Genomic DNA, 21250 nt, shown 5'->3' with positions numbered 1-21250 from the left:
AGCCCGATGTGGGACTCAATCCTGGGACTCCAGGATCACGCCCTGGGCCAAAGGCAGGTGCAAAACTGCTGAGCCACCCAGGCGTCCCAACCATGCTTAACTCTGAGGGGCTCCCAAACTGTTTCCCACAGTGGTTTCACCAATTTACGTTTCTATTAGCAATGTATAAAGGTTCCAATTTCTCCACATTGTCTCCTATATCTTTATTTAAATTTATAGCCAACTTCCTAGATATGAAATGCTTATCTCACGACTTTGATTTACATTTCCCTACTGACTATGACATTGAGCATGTGCACCTGGAGCTTTGGTGTATACTTTTCAACTTGGAAGAATGTAAAGCCTGGCAGCTGCCTCCCCCATGAGGTAGATCAGAGGGAGGGAGGGAGACTGACTCTGGTGACATCACCTGAAGCCTGGATCCACCCATATCTGCAGCTTGATCCTTAACTTCAAAAGTATATGTGCTGATTGTCCTTTTGTCATTTCAGCCAGCTGGAGCTGAACGTTTTATCCGCTGCCACAAAGAGTCCTCCCTGATGGTGACTGGGACTTACCAAGATCACATGGCTAGTTTGAATTAGACAAATATCCAGACCTCCTACCCACCTGCTGCCTCCATAGCCCAAGAGGGGGCTGAGAGGATGGGTCAGCACGGGCCAGGAGATAGGCATTGAGGACAAATTGTTGCTATGTACTTAGGGACAGAAGCATGAGGGCGGGGGAGGGACAGGAAGCAGAGTTTCTCTATCTGCCCTTATCCCCACCAGAAGGTTTTAGAAAATCTCTTGGAAGTACAGCTCCTCTCCCCCACCCAAAACACCAAGATAACATTCTGCAGACAATTTTATGTTTTCAGAAACTCCCTCACTCTCTGCCTTGCCCCCCCCCCCCACCTCTTCCCACCACGATCCATCCTGGGGCCAGGGATGAAGAGCCTCCAGTTTCTAGAACAAGAAATTCAAAGGGATTTGGAAGCAGTGGACCTGTGATCCGGATTCAATCCTACTGCTGACTAACTGTGGTACAAGGAGCTTTGGGGGAAGGATAGACCCGGTTCGAGTGCAGGCTGTGTGGTCCTGGGTAAGTTGCTTGCCCTCTCTGTGCCACATCTATAAAATGAGAATATTTGTGGCTATCCGATGAGTTGTGGGAGAGTATTAGGTTCAACGGTGTGTGTCATGATCAGAGAGCACATGCTAGCCTCAATAAATATGAGTGGCCCTTCCTCTTTCAATTTCCCCATCTCTCCAGCTGGCCAGATAGGCTAGCCTCTACTCCTTTTGGAGTGACACACTTCAGGGGCCTAGATAACATGCCCTGACAATTCTCTTTTGCAAAGAATATCAAGTGGTCCATGGATACTAAACCTATCCCAGGCCCCCAGATTATGAATCTCTTACTCTACACTCTCCCTCATTTACCAAGCTCCAGCGAGAGTGTTCTTTCTCTCACACCAGTTCATCCACACTCTGGGGCTTTCACACCTGCCATTCCCTCTCCCCAGAATGGTCTTGCCCAGCCAGCTCTCAGTATGGCTGGTCCCCTCTTGTCATTGAGGGTTCACCTGGAAAGTGCATTCCCCCACTGAGCACCCATTTGAAAAGGCTGCTTCCATGCCTCATGGTTCTCTAAAGCATCACCTGCTTTAATATTTTCGCAGGTATTAATGTCTGGAAGGGCCTTATTTGTCTTTTTATTTGTCTAACATGTGTCTCCTCATTAGATAGGGACACTGCATCCTTGTTGTCTTGCACCGCCAGTGGGTAGTGTCAGACATAGAGTAGGAACTCAATATGTATTTGTTGAAGAGGTGAATGAATGAATGAATGAATGAATGAATGAGTGGGAAAACAGATGACTGAGAGAATGATATAGGTGGAGAGAGGGAGGGGTTAAAGGATGAAGGAGCAATAAATTTAGATGTTCTCCAGACTCCATGATAAATGCTTTTTATACATATTTTATCCAAGCAAAAATCCCATGACGGGAGAAACATTTTCACATCACAGACTTATTACAGGTGCTTGAGCTTCAAAGGAGAGAACAATCACTTCCCCCAGATTATACAGCTGCGGAATGGTGGAGCAGGATTCGAGCTTACATCTGCTTAACCCCAAGCCCTGTGCTCTTAACCACCATGGAAATCATCCTCTTCTTGTTCTTGTTGAGGTGGTGTTGTTGTTGTTGGGGTTTTTTTTTTTTTTAAATCATCTTCTTGTTCTCCTCTCACTTTAAGAGCTCACCCCTGCTCCCCTTCTGATGCTCATGCCCCAACGACAGCCAGATTACCCAGTCTGGGCCTCCATGTTGCTTCACTGCCTACCAGTGAGGTGGCCCCATGAGACCCTGCAAGGTCTCCACACACATGAGTGAGTGCAGAATGAGGTGTCTGTTCTCTGGGATGCCCCTCAAGTCCCAGGGACATTGCATGGCCAAAGACAGGTCCAAAGGGTCTGGTAGTGACTGCCACTATTTATGAAGTGCCTGGGCACCAAGCCTCAGCCTGAAGTCCTTCCCAGTGGTTGCCAGGTCCTCACAGCACCTGGTGATCCAGCCTCACAAAGTGAACACAAAGGAAGAAATGAAAGAGAATAAGGACAGGTCGTGGATGGGGAGCTATGCCAGGCAGCTCCCCCAGGGTCATCAGATTGCTGCACAGAAGGCTCAGGAAGTCATCACTTGTCTTGGGGTGGGGCCATGCAGGACAAGGAGGACGGGGAAAGGGAGCTGAAGGAAAGAACCGTGAGTGCCTCTCAGATTCCTGATGCAGGGCTCCCTCCCCAAGATGCAGGTGAGTTGGCAGGTGCTTGGGTAGTCAAGGAACTAGCCGACATCAGCAGTTCTTGTTGTCACTGACTTCCACATAGGGCAGCCCCACAGGCCAAGTGTCCCGAGGCCAGTAGCGGACTTTGAGGGTGTGACCTGGCATCTCATACCTGGCGTCCACCAAGGCCATGGTAACCATGCCATAAGGAAAGGTGATGCTGATGAGCACATGCCTGTGGGGTGCAGGGAGAGGGTGGTGAGGGTGCAAGATGCCAGGATGCCCCTGAGCTAGCTTGATGCCCCCACCGTGGTTCTCCTCTCACTTCTTATGGATCCTGACCACCCAAAGGGACCTTTTGGATCAGACCCTTGATTGAAACCAGCACCCCCCCCCCCACACACACACACACAAGTCCCAATATCTGTGTGCTTCCCCTCTCTGCCCCCTGGTCCCTACTCCAAGCCCTGGCATCTGAGATTTTCTGGTTCTGGGGCCCCATATCACTAGGCAAATGCTTACCAGATGCTATGCAGGTAAAAGAAATTGATCTGTTGCCAGAAACTGCAAAGCAAGCGGTCACTGATCCAGCTGGTCAACGCAAAAGCCCATAAAATTACGGAGACCTCCATTATATGCCGAAGCTCCTTATTGCTGGTCCTAGGGAGAGAAGATGAAGACCAGAGCCTGACTCAGGTAGCAGAGCCTGAAGGGGCTGATGGGAAATTCCTCCCTCCAAGGCCACGAGGCTGGGAGGAGGGAATGGCCAAGAGTACGAGAGGGAGGGGGCCTAATTTGTGAGTATTGCTAACATTTGCTGAGCACGTATAGGATGCCACATGCAGTTCTGAAAGTTCTTCAGATTAAAAACTCAGTCCTCACAACAATGCCATCATTCTCATTTTGTAGATGAGAAAACAGGCATGTGAGATTAAGGTATGCTCCAGCCCCACCCAAGGTTACACAGCGAGTAAATGGCAGAGCCGGGGTCTGAACCAGGTTTGTCAGGCTGCAGATTTCTTAACCAATAAGCCCTCCCCTGTTTGTGTTTGGGGCTGTAAGTGTGTGCACACCTGTGAGGCAGTGGATGAGAATTCATGACTGTGTGGCTATGGGAATGTGCATGTCCGTGGGTGGGAGGGCAAATTCTCTGGAGGCCATGTCTTGGGACAACTCAATATCAGAATCCGTTTCTCTAAAAGCGGAGCTGACCCAGCATCCTTTAGGAAAGAGGCAATAATTCCTGTGTGCCCCAGAGTCTAAAATGGGATGGTTTGAACATCAAAAAACAATAATGAGTAGGGACTGGTGAAATATGAATATAGAGTCTGAGGATCTGGTTAACAGCATTGTTTCATCATCAATTTCCTCCTTTTGAGGTTGTTTTATGGTTACACAGGATGCTCCATTGGGAGGGGCTGGGGGAAGCTGGATGAAGGATACCCAAGACTCTGCACTATTTTTGCAACTTGTCATGAGTCTGTAACTACTTCAAAATAAAAAAGTTGGGGATCCCTGGGTGGCTCAGTGGTTTAGCGCCTGCCTTCGGCCCAGAGCGTGATCCTGGGGTCCCGGGATCGAGTCCCCCATCAGGCTCCCTGCATGGAGCTTGCTTCTCCCTCTGCCTGTATCTCTGCCTCTCTCTCTCTCTCTCTCTCTCTCTCATGAATAAATAAATAAAATCTTTTAAAAAAACAAAATAAAAAAGTTAAAAATATAGCACAGCGACTGCAATGAATTGAATCACTTCTGAGATATAAACATCTATGAGTTCATAATAATACTTGTTTTTTAATTTCATTGGTCCCTACTAGAGATGGCTAAGGCCCCAACTCATTACTCTGAAAATAGATCAATTAAGGGAAAGAATCAATTATCCATCCTGGCATTTCTGTGCCAACTGTATTTCCAGGTTGATGAGCGAAAGTCCTTGATGGAAGAACTCCAGGAAATCATTGCAAAAGAAATAATGGAATCTGCAAACCACGCTTTTGCAACCACTAATGAATGAATCTATGGATGGGAGCGGTGTGCCTGAATGGCTGCGGAAATCATTAGGTGAAAAGTCGGTAGAAAACTTTATAATAAAGGAAGGAAATGACACCATCTGAATCCACTGATCAACCTTAATAGCACTAACTGTGGAGCAACCACTCATTATGGGGTCCTAATGGCATGGAACAAGAAACACCCAGCAGCACACATGAAATATTCTGGCCTCAAAATATGTAAACCTAAATCTAGATCTAACTATTGATTTTCAAGAAATTTTTAAAAATTAAACACACACACACACAATGAAAGATACCACAGGAAACAGACAGCCAAACCTAGAATGTTCTCCAGGACAAATGATGGAGTTTCTGTTATCAAATCAGAGGCATGAAGATAGGGGAGAGAGGGTGAGACTGCTATGACAAAATTGATTGTGTTTGCATCCCAATTTCAACAAGACTGGTTGTAAGAAGGCATCTTGAGAAGCTGAGGCAACGTTGGTGCAATCTGGGGCATTGTCAACTTGATTAGCCCTGTATGTGCCATGTCTTCCATCTGTCCCTCTAGATCCTTCTCTACCCCTCTCCATTCTGCCCTATGCCCCCAGGAAGGTGGGGTGCTGGGCTGTGTGGACTGAATCCAGGGCTCTCTTGTCCTTGGGCTTCCAATTAGATTAGCCAATGGTTTCTAGTTGGATTAGCCAATGGCTTCCAATTGGGTTGGCCATGGTTTCCAGTTGGGTTGGCCAATGGAGTACTCCTGCAAGAAACTAAAGGGTCAGGGAGGGGTATGGTTAGAATATTTATTTTCCTGGCCTCCTCCATGTGGGGTTGGCTCAGGGTAGCTGCAACCAGAAACTGGAGGTCACGGTTCTTGTTAAGGAGTCTCTTTCCACAGGACTCTCTCTTTCCAGACTCTTGTCATCACTCCCTCCCATCGCCCCCCACCCCAGGTCTCCTGATGCTCATAGGATCCCACTTTTATCAGCACAGTGGTTCTAAATGATCCCTAGTCATTTTCGTATACCTGCTCTTTCCTTTGTAAATAACCCTTTTATTCAGCTCCCCTCAAACGGCTCCATTTCAGAGACCTCTCTCTGTCCTGCCAGGACCTAGTATGGGTTAAAAAAATAATAATTCTTTATTTGGGAGAGTAAAATCCTGAAAAGTTAATGGATGCCAGTGTATGGAATCTTTGGGGGGTATGTATAATGCAGGTTGGCAAAATGCTGATGGTTTTCAGGACTGGTTAGTGGGCACACAGAGGTTTCTCGTTCAACAGTCTCTGCTTGTATGTATGTTTAGGGTTTCAGCCTTAGGTTCCAATCCTAACCCTGCCCCTTGTTAGTAGATGATCTTGGGGATGGGACATCCCTCCCTTAAGCCTGGAATCAATGAGAACTCTGTGCCTGAGACGTGGTATGTGAGGTGAGGGGACTGCTTGGAGGGGGATGGGAACCACCTTCCCAGGCAGGTCTGTAACCACCACCCACTTCTTATATTCCTGGAACACGATGTAGAGGATGTGCACAGCGATGCTGTTGAGGGCATATGCGTTGATCACGGGCCTCAGGAAGGACAGGAAGGTGCTGATCACAGTGGTGATGATGACGAAGCAGATGAAATGGGGCCTGGGAAAAGAAGGACTCAGTTGTGGGAGGGTAGCTGGGAGGGACCTGGGGGCTTCAGGCAGGGTCAGGAGATCTTGTGGCAGAGGTAGATGAGCAAAGGGAAGGGGTTCTAGGGAGCCCAACTGGACCCAGAAACAGGTCTTAAAGTTCCCAGGTGGGCTCATCAGAAGGGTCTGATGAAACATCCCAGGTAGGCCCAGGCAGGGTCTGAAGGGGGCCACAGGGGTGGGGGTGGGTAGGATGATGAGAGGGTCTCGGGGGCTTAGATCATGATCAGATCATAACAGATCATAACCCTGATCTGTTATGGGTTTCAGGGCTCAGGTGAGGTCAAACAAAGGATTTAGGGGAGATGAGTAGGATTAAGGAAGGGATTACAGAGGTCCCAGACACTATCAGGAGAGGGGTCCTGGAAGGCTCAGGTAGGTCAAATAGGGTCAGGAGAGAGATTCAGAAGGGTCTCAGGTCAAGAGAGGGGCCCAGGAGAATCCAAGAAAAATTACAGGGGGCTCAGGTGATAGGCTTAGGAGAGAGGTCTTTGGGGCCCAGGTAAGCTTAGGCATGGGTTCCTGGGACCCCCAGGTGGCTTTGGATATGTTCTGGAGAAGGTTCCACACTCTTTGGGTAGGATCAGGAGAGGATTTCCAGGGGTCTCAAGTCACTCAAAGGAGGAGTCTCTGGCAGCCAGTTAAGTCAGGTAGGGTCAGGGGAAAACCCTGGGGTGATCAGGTGAGGGTTTCCAAGGATCTCAAGTGGGCTCGGGGAGTGACCCTGGAGCCCAGATGGACTCTGGTAGGATCAACAGAGGACCAGCCCCCGCCCCACCTGTTCTCTCCTAGGAAAGTGGGAAAGTAGCAGCGGGGCATCCATATGCTGTAGCTACTGGCCAGCAGCCACAGGATAGCGATCTCATCCAGCAGCTGGCCCAGGAAGCTAAGCGTCATGTGGAAGTACATGGAGAACAGGCCTGGAGCAAGAGACAAAGGTAGGTGGTCAAAGGGGCTGTCCCTACCCCTACCACCCCACTGTCACAGACCCCCACCTACCTATGACCATGAAGAGGATGCAGATGATGTAAACATAGCGGGAGCGTTTCTGGGCATAGGGGTGCATCAGAAACATCATGAGAGGCCCAAAGATGAAGAAGGTGACATTGCTGAACTGGAAAAGAGGACATTGGGGACGGGGGGGGGGGGGCGTTGTCAGAAGTGGAGGCAGAGCGGGGCTGCCCCTGTGTCCAAACCCTCAGTTATTAGCCAATTGGTCGACCTGTGCTCTTTCAGGCAATTAATCAACCCAGAGTTTGTCATTCTTTCAGTTGATCTTGGCAGTCTACCAGTCATCAATACATTCCATTCATTGGAATAATCAATAATCCATCTGTTATTCTATGAGCCCATTCATTCATTCAGTGAGTATGGCAAAGACTATCTACTAACCTTCTGCGTACATTCACCCTCTTTTCCTTTTAGAAACAAGATAGAAATGTCAATGTCAATGAATCTATTACTTTTTTCTTTCTCAAATGTGAGCTACATTTATCAAGATTGACTATTAGATATTGAAACTGAGAAATTTTCAAAACCCAGGACTATGCAAGCACATATTCCCTTGGCCATCTGAAAGATGATGTCATTACTCATCACAAAGCCACTAGAAGATTCCATCGTACCCTGGTGAGATCCTCAGAGTGGAAAAAGCACATACAATCTTTGTATTATTACGAAAGTAATTTTCACCTCGAGGAACTTCTGAAAGGCCTCAGAGACCTTGCGGTGTCCCTGGACATTATTACCAGGACCACTTCTCCATGAACAGCAGAGCCAAGTAGCTTGATAATGTTGAGCTGCTGAGTTAACATTCCAGAACCACCTACCTCTAGGCTTCCATTTCAAAAAATAATAAGATATTATTTTTTCTATTTAAGCTGTTTTTAGTGGGCTGTTTCATTTGAAACCAAAGCATCCCAGTTACGGGCTTCTGCATCCAAGTGACATGGGATTGGATCTATGCTCCCCATCTCACTAACTGTGAGGAGTAAATTCAATGCTCTAACCTACCATATCTGCATTTGTGTCATATGCATAATGCCATTTGCCTTTTCATGTTGTTGACCCAGAGATCCCCAGGCCTCAGTAGTTTGTGAGTACAATTAAGGTGACAAGGACATTTGCAATCTTGATAAATGTAGCTCACATTTGAGAAAGAAAAAAGTAATAGATTCATTGACATTTCTATCTTGTTTCTAAAAGGAAAAGAGGGTGAATGTACAGAATTTCAAGGGTTCAGAGTCCCTGGCCACTGATACAGGACTTCAAAGTCCCCTCAGTGTTCCCCCCAGATATATCTGGGCCATGGTGTGTCTCTCACATGAGCTCAGAAACAAGTGTCCTCGCAGTCATCTACCTGCCAACTTGAGGTCAGCCAGCTGGCTTACTCAATTACATCCTTCTCTCTCCAATAAAATCTTCCCCTTGTAAATGCCCCATCCCCCGTGTCCCATCTCAGAAAGTGAAGAAATAGTGCCCTGTTAACCAGGGCGCTCCGTTATTTCTCAGAACCTGAGTCTGAAGGATGCTGACTCAAAAATAAAGAGCACAAGGAAATGTAAGTCGAAACCACAATGAGCTATCACCTCATGCCAGTCAGAATGGCTGGTATTAAAAAAAAGAAGAAGAAGAAGAAATAACAGGTGTTGGGTAAGACTTTGGAGAAAAGGAAGCCCTCATGCACTGTTGGTGGGCATGCAAGTTCGTGTAGCCACTCTGAAGGTTCCTCAAAAAATTAGAAATATAAAAAAAAAACACAAAAAAAATTAGAAATATAAATATCATATGATCCAGTAATTCTGCTGCTGGGCATTTACTCCCCTCCCCCAAAAAAACCCATTAATTTGTAAAGACATATTCACCTCTGTGTTTATTGAAGCTTTATTTACAACAGCCAATATATAAAATATAATATAATATAATATAATATAATATAATATAATATAATATATACAATGGACTAGTAGTACTCAGCCATAAAAGGAATGAAATCTTGCCATTTGTGACAAAATGGAGGGACCTAGAGGGTATTTTGCCAAGTAAAATTGGTCAGAGAAAAACAAATACCATATGATTTCACTTAATATGTAGAATCTAAAAAACAAAACAAACGAGCAAACAAAAAGACAGAACAGACTTATAAATACAGAGAACAAACTGGTTGTTGCCAGAGGGGAAGGGGTGGGGGAATGGGTAAAACAGGCGAAGAGGTACAAACCTCCAGTTATAAAATTATCAAGTCAATGGGATGAAAAGTGCAGCATAGGGGGGATAGTCAATAATATTATAGTAACATTTTATTGTGATAGATGGTGACTCCGCTTAATCGTAGAAAGCACTGTGTAATGTATATAATTGTCAAATCACTGTGTCACTGTGTTGTACACCTAAAACTAACATAATATTCTACGTCAACCATAATTTAATTTTGAAAAAATACAGAGCACAGTGGCGGGTGTGGGGAAACCATTTACCTGATACAAGGTCACCATCTAGGATGCTAGGTCCTGGGTATCAAGACAAGTTCCCAAGGCAGGAGTCCTTCCAGTTCTAGGGAAGCCCATGGCTCTCCTTGGGTGATGGTGAACCAGCTCAAAGACCACAATTTGAGAACCTTTGGCAAACTGGTTCCGCAGCCCATGTTCCCACCCCATGTCCTTGCTTTCCGTATCAAGGTGTCTGATGCCCACCAACGGACAATGTCGAACACATCTCTGGCACAGCCTAGGTCACAGTGGCCACCCAAGAACACACATGCCATGTCTGCATCCTGAGACCCAATCCCACTGGAGTAGACACCTACCCCAAACCGGGCCAATCTGATTTTCTTGGGAATTTGAAACGTGGAACAGACACAGAGCCTGAGAGTCACCAAAATTGAGTTGCACCATTGTCAACTCTCTAAGGTCTTGGGGTATTGCCCCAGTGTTTAAGATATGGCAGCCGTCTTGCCACCACCACAGACAAGGCTGAGAACACAGGCAAATACTCAAGGGTGGTACCTGCCTTGTGCTGAATCCTACAGACCTATGTTGGATCCCAGCCCTCGCCAGCAACTCATCTCTCCATTTTCTAAGACACCTCAGTGCCTATCCAATGCATTCTTCCTGTTTGGTTTGGTTTTTGTTTTTTGTTTTTGCTTAAGCTAGCTTTCTAACGCTTGAATCCAGCAAAACCATCACCGTTGGCGTATGAGCTGGGTTTCTTTGGTAGCAAGCAACAACAACAACAACAAAAAAATGAATTTGTGAACTTACACCTTAAATAAAAAAATATGTGTGTAGTTATTTATTTTTCATTCAGTCATTTATTATGGGGAGCTCATCAATCCAAAGAATTGCAGAAGACAAGGACAACCAGAAATCAGAACAGCTCTGAGGCTCAAATGGACAATCGCTTCAGGGACCAACTTTGGGCATGAATGAATCCAGGCCCAAGATTCAAATTCTGGAGATGTTGCCTGGGCCACAGCCCCACCTAGGCCAGAAGATGGGGAGCACCTTGACTGACCATCCCATTGAGAACATAACCAGTAGGAGAGGGGCAGTTGGCTGCCATAGGGAAAATGGTGCCATGGATGCTGAATGGGAAAAATCCTAAACCAATCCGACGTTCCTTCTGCTTTCAAACAAATGCCAGCCCTTGGGTGTACTGAGCACAGCTGAAGATGCTGAGCCAACCAGTTTCCTGAACTCTGAACCCTCCATTTAAGACACATCTGCGATTCCCATAAATAAAATCCAAACTCTTAAACCTGCCTTGTAAACTCCCTCTATAACTCACCTCTCTCCACCTTTAACTTTATAGTCGAGGTGGAAGGGATAAGTCAGCTCCTCCAAATGAGCCATACTTTCTCTCACCCCTTAACCTCCAAAGGTTTCCACAGGCTGTTCCCACTGCCTGGAGCACTCTTTGTCCCCACTTACCCCTCTTTTCCAGGCCAACTGCTACTCCATCTTTCACCTGGGCATCACTTTTTGATAAAGCCCTCCCAATCCCCCAAGGGAGAGTCAGGTGGTCTTCTTTTGTGCCCGGTCCCTCTATCCTAACACTTGTCCAGCTGTCCTGAAACTGTCTCACTCTCCCCCTAAACCTGGCTTTGAGAACAGCCTCCATGTCTTCCCCATCCTCCACTGTAACCTCAGGAACTGGAAATAGTAAGTGCTCAATAAACATTTCCTGCTGACCAGATCTCAGAGCACGTTTATGTGCATCACCAGTCACACGCAAGAAAACACTCGGCGGAAGGGCTTGTAGTTCTGCATAGAACTGGAAAGTTCTGGGTAGAAGGTGCTGTGACTGTTACTTTCTTATCTTTGGACAGCACAATTTTATAAGTATTGCTTTTAATACACACACACACACACACACACACACACACACACAAGATCTGGCTTTCTAGTTCTTGTGTGGCCATGAGAAAACTGGATCTCGGAGAGAGAGAGTGACTTCTCTGAGGTTGCACAGCTCTGGGGGAGCTCCAAAGTTTGCTTTTACCCCCTGCCCGAAAAGACAAGAGGACTAGACCGGTGATGAGGAGGGGGCTTCCCTGCGCCCTGACTGTGTGACCGAGTGTCTCTGGGTCTCCCTTTCCTGCAGCAGTAAAATGAAGGAGAATAATTAATGCTAGTGTGGAGGCTGTGCAGAGGCAATGCATGAGGCCAGGCATCGAAACACTACCTGGCCAGGGATGTGGTTCCAGCTCACAAGCAGCAAGGGTTACTGCTGCGTTGTTGTTATGGGAGGAAATAGTGACAGGCTTATCCTTGCTCCCAGCTCGGAAGCCAGCTCAAGCAAGACAGAAATTTCTGATAACGCCCCGAGTGCACGCAGAATGAGGGCAAAGAAACGGGCGGAGCCTCTAATGAGCTCCAACTGGCTCCAGAGTCTCCGATAGCATCAGAGGCCGCCCCCTACCGGGGCCTCCCTCCCTGCCTCTGGGGCTGGGCCCCCACATTTCCCAACCACTGGCCCCACCTAGACTCTTCCAGGAGGGAGAGGCGCGTGCCCAGGATCACAGCTGGACTCTCTGGGTCCCAGCCCCAGGAGATGCCTTCGCTTTCATTCATTCATTCATTCACTCATTCATTCATTCATTTGCTTACCAATCATTCCTTCAGTATCTACTATTTTGCCCAAGGACCTCAGCAACGCCCCCTAACAAAGCCTTCACCAGTGTATCCAGTCAGGGTTTGGGAGACGTTCTGTGCCTCCTTTTCCTCCTCCGACTCCAAGCATCACAGTGAGGATTAGAGAGCCAAGTGCTACGGGGTCGGAGAGTTTTTGGGTTTTTTTTTTAAGATTTTTAAAAATTATTTTTATTTATTCATGAGAGACAGAGAGAGAGAGAGGCAGAGACAGGCAAGGGAGAAGCAGGCTCCATGCAGGGAGCCCAGTGTGGGATTCGACCCCGGGTCTCCAGGATTGCACCCTGGGCCGAAGGCAGGCGTTGAACCTCTGAGCCACCCAGGGATCCCCAAGGGGTCAGAGAGTTTTGCTCACTGCTGTGAAACTCCGGCGTCTAAAGCAATGCCTGACACACAGTAGGTGCTCAGTAGAGAATAATGCATGCAGAGAAGACGGGTAAATAATGCATCCAGGGATGCCTGGGTGGCTCAGCGGTTGAGCGTCTGCCTTCAGCTCGGGGCGTGATCCCGGGGTCCTGGGATCGAGTCCCGCATCGGGCTCCCTGCATGGGGCTTGCTTCTCCCTCTGCCTGTGTCTCTGCCCCTCTCTCTGTGTCTCTCATGACTAAATAAATAAAATCTTTTAAAAAAAATAATGCATCCATGTGCCTGGCACAGGTGCTGTACTGGCTGTGTACAACAGGGTGCTGTTATTCTGGAAGAACTTGCCTTTTTGATCACCAGTACGCAGCAGAGTGTCTGGCAAATACATGTGGCTGAGTACCTTAGGTCTGGAAGAAGGAAAGGGGAGAAGGAAGGAATGGGGGAGGAAGGGAGGGGAAGAGGGAGGGAGGGAAGAAGGAAGAGAGGGAGGCAGATTGGCCTGAACTGACTGCCATTTCAGCTTTGGGAAAAGGCAGTGGGGGAACCCCTTTCTCATGTTCCCTGCCACCCCCCCGCCCCGCCACTGCTTCTCTCCCATCCACTGCTTCACTTGTGGATTTCATCCATCCATTCTTTTTTTTTTTTTTTTAAGATTTCATTTATTTATTCATGAAAGACACACAGAAAAGCAGAGGCACAGGCAGAGGGAGAAGCAGGCTCCCCATGGGGGAGCCCGATGCGGGACTCGATCCCAGGACCCCAGGATCACGACCTGAGCCGAAGCCAGATGCTCAACCAGTGAGCCACCCAGGTGCCCTCATCCATTCATTCTTGACTCCTTTATTGTCCCTGTCCTCCCCACTGGCCGGTGACCTCCATGAGGATGACGCACACCTGTTTTATCCCTGGTTGTGTCCCCAACACCCAGCTCTCTGGGCACGCAGTGGGCGCTCAAGAAAAATTTGCTGACTCAACCAAATCAAGGAACCTCGCCGAACATCCCCGTGCCCTTTCTTCCCACCGCCAAAGCTCGAACTCCCACCACCCACACCTGGCTCTGTCACCTGTCCAGGACCCCCTCTACATCCACTCAACACATGCACGTGAGTGTTGGTGCAGGGCCCGGGGCACGGAGCTAGAGCACCAGGCTTACACCCTCCCCGAGCAGGACTTACCTGCATGAATTAAAACACACATAATTAATTGTTAATCACTCAGTGACAGGGTGGCCTCACAACGCTGTGCTTAATTAAATGAGAGGCTCTGGGACCAGAGCGGCCCGGGCTTTAACTCTGGCACTTCCAGCATACGTGACTTTTGTGCACCTGCGATTTACACGCCATGCAACCCTGAAGAGGAAACATATACTCTCTGAGCCTTTATTCCCCATTTGTAAAATAGTGGAGAATAAGACTACCTGCTTCGTGAAATTACTGGGAGGATTACAGGAAGTGCTATTTGCTAAATAAAATGAACACCTTGGGATCCCTGGGTGACTCAGTGGTTTAGAGCCCGCCTTCAGCCCAGGGCATGATCCTGGAGTCCAGGGATCGAGTCCCACGTCAGCCTCCCTGCGTGGAGCCTGCTTCTCCCTCTGCCTGTGTCTCTGCCTCTCTCTCTCTGTGGGTCTCTCATGAATAAATAAATAAAATATTTTTTTAAAAAAAGAACACCTTAACACTTCCATGTCTCTGTGCTGTGTTTACCTCTAATAGTAGTAGCTTTGTTTATTCGATGCTTAGGATGTGTCAGGAACTGTAAGGTTTTTTTTTTTTAATTTTTTTTTTCAATTGACATATAAATCCCATACATTTTCCCTTTTAAAGGGAAATTCACCCTTTTAAAGTGTGCAAGTCAGTGGGTTTCAGTGGCCTATTCGCAGAGTTGCAGGACCATCACATTTTTAAATTCCAGAACATTCTCATCACTCCAAAAAACAAACCCTGTCCCCATGAGCAGTCACTCCCCTGCTCCGCCCTCACCTCTCCGGACAACCACTAATCTGTTTCTTATCTCTACAGGTTTGGCTCTTCTGGGCATTTCATATGGATGGAATCTTTATAGTACGTGGCCTTGTGACTGGCTTCTCTCACCGAGCATCGTTTTCGAGGTTCATCTAAGGTGTGGCGTGTGTCAGCACTTCCCTCCTGTTTATGGCTGAGTAGTAGTCCATTGTGTGGATGAATGACAGGGTGTTTGTCCATTCACCCATGATGAGCATTTGGGGTGCCCAGTAGCTGTTTCATCCTCTCCGTGGCCCTGTGGGTTAATTACTATTAGCACCCATAGCTACTTCCTTCCAGAATAAGTACTCAGTAAATATTTGCTGAATAAATATGAATGAATGAATGAATGAATGAATGAACGAACGAACGTATGAATGAACGAGTCTTTCTTCCCTATACCACCTGCATGCTGTACTTTTGACTTTATTTTTTTTGTCTGTCTCCTCCACCCACCCCAGGACACCAGCCCTGTGAGGGCAGACGTTTTTGTTTGCTTTGGTCACCTCTGTGTCCCCAGAGCCTGAAAAAGCGCCTGACTCAATCCATTCTTGTTGAATCATGAACGAGATGAAGGGGTCATTATCTCCTCAAATTGGACCTCCTGTCATCCCCAGAAGGCGTTTTCTGAAGGAGTCTAGAAGTAGAGTGTCTGGGTGGCTCAGTGGTTGACCTTGGGCTCAGGTCATGATCCCTGGGTCCCAGGATCAAGGCCTGCATCGGGCTCCCTGCATGGAGCCTGCTTCTCCCTCTGCCTGTGTCTCTGCCTCTCTCTCTCTCATGAATAAATAAATAAAATCTAAAAAAAATAAAAGGAACTCATAGGACCTGCTACCACAGCCAGGGGCTCAGAGAGCATGCAGGGAAGAGAGGGACTGGGATCCCCACTCTGCTGAGGCCAGCAACAGGAATGCTCAATTGAAAAAGGGGGTGGGGAAAAAAAAAGAAAAACAGAGTGGGGAGGCTGTAGGAGGTAAGGGCATCGCACCCTACACCCCCACCCCCTCGCGCTCTGACCTCTCTGTCCCTCTTTGTATTCCTATGGTATCCCTCCCCCAGACTACCCTCACCACTGCACCTCTGCCTACGCAAAGGTTCCCCACTCCAGACATACCATCCCTTTGCTCTGTATCCAAGCATCTGAGGGGGAGCTTTCTGGAGAGGACCTGGAGATGCAGAGCTTCTGAAGCTTTGGCAGGATCCCAGGAAAGAAATTCAGCAGCACAGCTGCCTCTCAGAGCCAGGGAGCCTTGACACTTCCTCTGCCACCACTCGAAACTCTCCTAAGTTGTCAGCGGCCCTGAACGAGGCCACACCTGGAGGCCACCAGGCCAATGCAAGCAGAAGCAAACTGGAGCAGCCCACACCTTGAGTTCTCCTCCATCCCACCTGACCAGGGCCTTCCCACACCCTTGACCTCTGTTCCTGTTGAATATGCCTTCATGGCTCTCCAGGCTCATCTGTGAAAAGCAACCAGGTGCCCTGACCGCTGCCCACCTCATTGAGTCTTTGCTGTTCAAAAGTCACCCATGGCTCCCCAGTGCCTTCATCATGGAGCTCACGCTCCCCTGCCAGGCCTTCCTCACTTGGCCCCCAGAAGCCTCCTCCACTTTTCTCTCAGCCCTCATTTCCTCCTTCATATGCAGCCCGAGCTCTGGCTTTAAGCCACCAACTGTTCCTTGGCCTGCGGTTCCCTGTCACCTCAAGACCTTTGCTCATGCTGGTCCGTTTGCTCCATATGCCTTAGAGAACATTTACTCGTCCTTTAAGCTTTGAGATTCTCTCCCCATTCAGCAAGCAGAGACCTCCTGTGCCGCCCCCAAGGCTCCCCTCTTCCTATTCTGGCCCCTTTGCCCTCTCTCTGCCATCAGCTAACCATGAGGCTGGTCAGCTCTAATCCTAAACACCCCATTTCCTTATCCTGGGAGCACCAAGCCTCCCTTGGGACCCCCGGATCAATCAGCACGGGTTGATTCATGGCACTGATGTTGAATGAATGAATGAATGAATGAACCCAATGAGTCCATCAGTAAATATGGGGTATATTTCAAATACTCCGACCCAGTTCTCAAAGCTCATTCATCTTCATCTCTTCTCATATTCTAGCCACAGAAACACACTTCCTCTCCCCAAACTGTACACCCTCTCTTTTACTTCCAAGGTGAGTACATCTGTATTCTCTCTTCTTCTACCCTTTTCTCGACTACTACCCTACTTGGCAAGCTTCTATTCATCTTTCTTTTTATTTTTATTTTTATTTATTTTTATTATTATTATTTTCTTCTATTCATCTTTCAAAACCCAAACCCTAGGTACCCTCCACTATGAAACTTGCCAACACCTGAGCTGAGTCCTCAAGTGCTGCCTTCTTCTTCACCCTGATCGTGTGGGGCTTGGCTCTGCCTCCCCCCACTCCAGACTAGCGAACCTTGAAAGCACTGAACTGAGAAAATAAAAGATTCTGCAGAGTGAAGAGACTCCCTAAACGGATCATGATGAAATCAATGAGAATCAATTTTTGAAAAAAATTCTTGCTAAGGGGGTGCCTGGGTGGCTCAGTTGTTTAGGTATCTGTCTGCCTTTGGCTCAAATCATGATCTCAGAGTCCTGGGATCAAGCCTCACGTCGGGCTTTCAGCTTAAAACCTTTAAAAAAAATTTTTTTTTGCTACGAATTTTGTCTTCATTTACATACCTCGATCAAAAACATGCTTTTAAAGAGCTGCATAGGAACGCCTGGGTGGCTCAGTGGTTGAGTGTCTGCCTTTGGCTCAGGGTGTGATCCCGGGGTCTGGGGATCCAGTTCCACCTCGGGCTCCCTATGGGGAGCCTGCTTCTCCCTCTGCCTGTGTCTCTGCCTCTCTCCCTGTGTCTCTCATGAATAAACAAAATCTTTTAAAATAAAAAATAAAGAGCTGCATAGTATTTGACCAGAATATATTCAGCCCTACATAGGCTAGTGAAAATGTTATGGCTTCCTTTTTATGTATTCATTTATTTATTGCAATTATAAATGACTCAGACAGGACTTTACATATGAATTTTGTTTTCTATTGGGATTATCTCTTTGATGCAAGTGTCTGGAGGTGCAATGATGGAGTCGGATCAGAGGTGGTGCTATTTGTAAATCTATGTCTCAACACAACTTGACAAATTGCCCATGGGAAGGTGCAAAATACGAGTGTGCCCACATTCACTACAAAATAAATTCATTAAAAAAATAAAGTAAAATAAAATAAAAATAAATTCACTTTTAAATTACTGATTTGATTAAAAAATTAAAAATAATAAATAAATAAATAAAATAATTTTAAAAATTTAAAATTTTTTTTAAAAAATAAAAATAAATTAAAAATAAAAATAAAATAAAATAATAAAAAAATAAAAAATAAATAAATTACTGATTTGAGAGGCCAAAAAGATCTTATTGTTTTCTATTTGGCTGGTTATTTTATACATATATATATATATACACACATACACACACACATATACACACACATATAAAATTATATTATTCTAATATATATATAATTATATTAGAAGCTGACAAACTCTGGCCCCTGTGCCAAATCCACCCATTGTCTTGTTTTGTATGGCTCATGAGCTAAGAGCGACATTTATAATTTTAAATGGCTGAAAAGATTAAAGCATATCTTGTGACATGTGAAAGTTAATGAAATGTGCATTTCAGTGTCCATAAATAAAGTTTTATTGGCACCCGGCCACCCTCATTTGTTTATAATCTGTGGCTGCTTTCCAGGTACAATGGTAGTGCTCAGTCATTTCCATACAGACTGTTTGGCCTGAACAGCCAAAAATAGTTAATATCTGGCCTTCGTAGCAAACGCTTGCCACCCCCTGAACTCTATGATTTATTAGCTCTAGTGATGGGTCTGAGATACTCAGAAGCATCTGGAAGGAGAAAATCTCGGGGAGAGCCTTTGTAACATGGCTTGGGTGCAATTCCTCGTGCCCTGGTCTGTTTTGCAAGAGCCTGTTCAATAGGAGAGGAAATGTCCAAGTGTGTTCACACCAGGGAAAGGTAACTATTAATTTGCGAAACTTTTGTTTCTGTTTGATAAGTATCTGGAAATGCAGGTACTGGGTGATGATGATGTAGAAGTCTAGTATGTGTCATGACCATGTCTCCTGCAGAGTGCGTCTCCCAGTCGCTCAGCTTGCTGCATTTATAGACAGGCCCGAGGAGGGCTGAAGGGAAGGCTATTTTGCATGGTCATGTGCAGCTAGACGGGAGGCTCAGCCCAGGCCTAAGTCAGCCCTTTCTCGGTGCCTTCTGTGAGGACCCCCCGCCTCGGGGTGGGCTGCCAGAGAATCCAGAGAGCAGGGTCCCAGAACCTCACACCTCTTCTCCACCTCAGAGTCGAGCACGTTCAGCCCTCTCCCATCATCAGGTGAGGGGACTGAGGACCAGAGTCAGTGTCTCTGTCAGGAGGAGCAAGAGCCGTGGAGATCACAAGGAACCCCTGAATCCTAAACCCCCACCTCCCCGCTCTGGAAAGCGGTGAGGTCAAGCAGGGCCAAAGCAGCCAGGCCAGCCCGAGACTGAACTCCCGCTGCCCCATCCCCCCAAAACAATCTCTTGGAAACCCCAAGTTCAAATTCTAGCTCTGAGTGTTGGGGTGACCCTTGGCATATTTTTCAGCCTCCCTGAAGGTCATTTCCTCACCTGGACAACAGGATGAACCCTATATGCCTAATTCTCAAAGTCAACGTGAAGATTAAACAAGGTTTTCCCTGTAAAATGTGTAGTACAACGCCTGCCACACACTAAGTGCTCAATTAAGGTATGTTTGCATCACTTGCCACTTACTGAGCACCCTCGCTCTGTGCAGGGTCCAGAGCAAAGCACATGGCCTCATCACCCACCATCCCACGGGCTCCAGGAAGGTAGGCAACCTGCCTTATGCACAGCAGTCTCCCCAGCACCCCGTACGGGGGTAGCACGGACACCTGCATCTTTGGCTGCTTTGCATCTTCCAGGTTTTGCTGAAATGCCAGTGCCAGTTAGGCATTTGGAGCCTTTCTAATATGGCCCCATAGCAAGGGCTGGGGGAAGGATCACCCACAGTTGCTGGTATCCCCAGACTGGAGCGGTCCCCGGGACATGGGACTCTCAATGCTGAAACCAGGACAGGCCCCCGCAAACTGGAATGAGTTGGTCCACGTAGGCTGGGGATACAGCTGAGAACAAACTAGACACAGTCACCTCCCCCTGGAAGCCCTTCCTGATCCCACCACCACCACCACCACCACTGGCTCATGCCCTCCCTACTCCCCCAGGCTGCCTGTGCATCTCCCTTCACCGCGCCATCACCCTGGGTTGTGAATGCCTGGAGTCACAGCTTTGTCCTCCGCTCCAGGAGGGCAGAGGCTGGCTGTTTTCCTGGGCCCTGCTGCATTTCCAAAACCTACCACGGATCCCGATGCCAAATAAAGACCAACGAATGAATGAAAGCCAGCGCTCCTTGCCTAACAAACGAGCAAAAGCTCGGATGCGGTGAACACTGAGGCAGGCTCTCCCTGCGACCATGTGGAGAAGTTGGGCCTGCACCCCGGGCTGTTAGGACCGCCACCCCCGGCCCTCCGCCCTGGACCTCACCGTGTTGTAGAACTCGGCCACCAGCTCCGAGTGCTGAAAGTTACTCTCACACCAGTCCACCTCGGAACTCTGGTAGGCGAAGATGCTGGGCATCGTGATGCGGCACCCTCTGCCCGCTGGCTCAGTCTGGCAGAGAGGAGCATGAGAGCCTAGAAGGGCCCGGCCCAGGTGAGACAGGCAGAGGACAGCTGGTTGCCCCACGGCAGGCAGGCAGGTAGGCAGGCTGAGAGGAAAAACCTGCTGAACCACTCCCCGGTTGCACCAGGGCAGCCTCGCTGTGCGGTGGCGGCGGGGTGGCTGCCCTGGGCATAAGCAGAGGGGCTGGCATCATCCGGGGAGAGGGGGAGGATGGGGGCTGGGGAGGTCAGGGAGCACGCCTCCCACCCCTACCCACTAGGAGTGGGAGTCAGGGGGACTGCTATCAGAATAGTAATAATGAATGAGCCCATTGAGAGGAGGATCCTGGCTAGCCCCATTTTACAGATGAGCAAACTGAGGCAGAAAGAGCAAAGTCACTGGCTGAGGGCATGCAAGGTGGTGAAAACAGGGAGTTGAGACCAGATTCCAGGCTCTTAACCATCAGGTCTACCTACCTCCACGCTGCCCAAGCTCCATGCCGCTACTTCCCACAGCAGGGGCAACAGTGGGTAGCACGCCCACCCCAATGGGCCTGG

At 47.9% G+C, this 21250-nt stretch overlaps 1 protein-coding gene across 1 annotated transcript; it reads right to left on the bottom strand.

Annotated features, from left to right (window-relative positions):
• Positions 1-1947: 1947 nt before the first annotated feature.
• On the bottom strand, positions 1948-20838 carry ACER1 (alkaline ceramidase 1). The gene is made up of 6 exons (XM_025988490.2): positions 20577-20838; positions 7439-7553; positions 7218-7359; positions 6255-6392; positions 3290-3427; positions 1948-3002 (listed from the first exon to the last, which is right to left on the bottom strand). Exons 1-6 carry the CDS (start codon positions 20667-20669, stop codon positions 2837-2839), a joined length of 792 nt encoding a protein of 263 aa, XP_025844275.1. The 5' UTR covers positions 20670-20838; the 3' UTR covers positions 1948-2836.
• Positions 20839-21250: the final 412 nt, after the last annotated feature.

The sequence above is a fragment of the Vulpes vulpes genome, chromosome 9, assembly GCF_048418805.1.
Source record: "Vulpes vulpes isolate BD-2025 chromosome 9, VulVul3, whole genome shotgun sequence".
NCBI classification, from domain to species: domain Eukaryota; kingdom Metazoa; phylum Chordata; class Mammalia; order Carnivora; family Canidae; genus Vulpes; species Vulpes vulpes.
Note: the sequence above shows the minus strand (reverse complement) of the source record. Positions and strands in the feature narration are given on the sequence as shown.

What these genes read in the sequence shown, in the direction of transcription:
- ACER1 (XM_025988490.2), bottom strand. Translation starts at nt 20,669, where the DNA reads ATGCCCAGCATCTTCGCCTACCAGAGTTCCGAGGTGGACTGGTGTGAG. An exon ending in TGGCCGAGTTCTACAACACG is followed by an intron (nt 7,554 to 20,576) that starts GTGAGGTCCAGG and finishes CCTCTTTTCCAG; the next exon opens with TTCAGCAATGTCACCTTCTT. An exon ending in GTGTTCCAGGAATATAAGAA is followed by an intron (nt 3,428 to 6,254) that starts GTGGGTGGTGGT and finishes TTCTCTCCCTAG; the next exon opens with GACCAGCAATAAGGAGCTTC.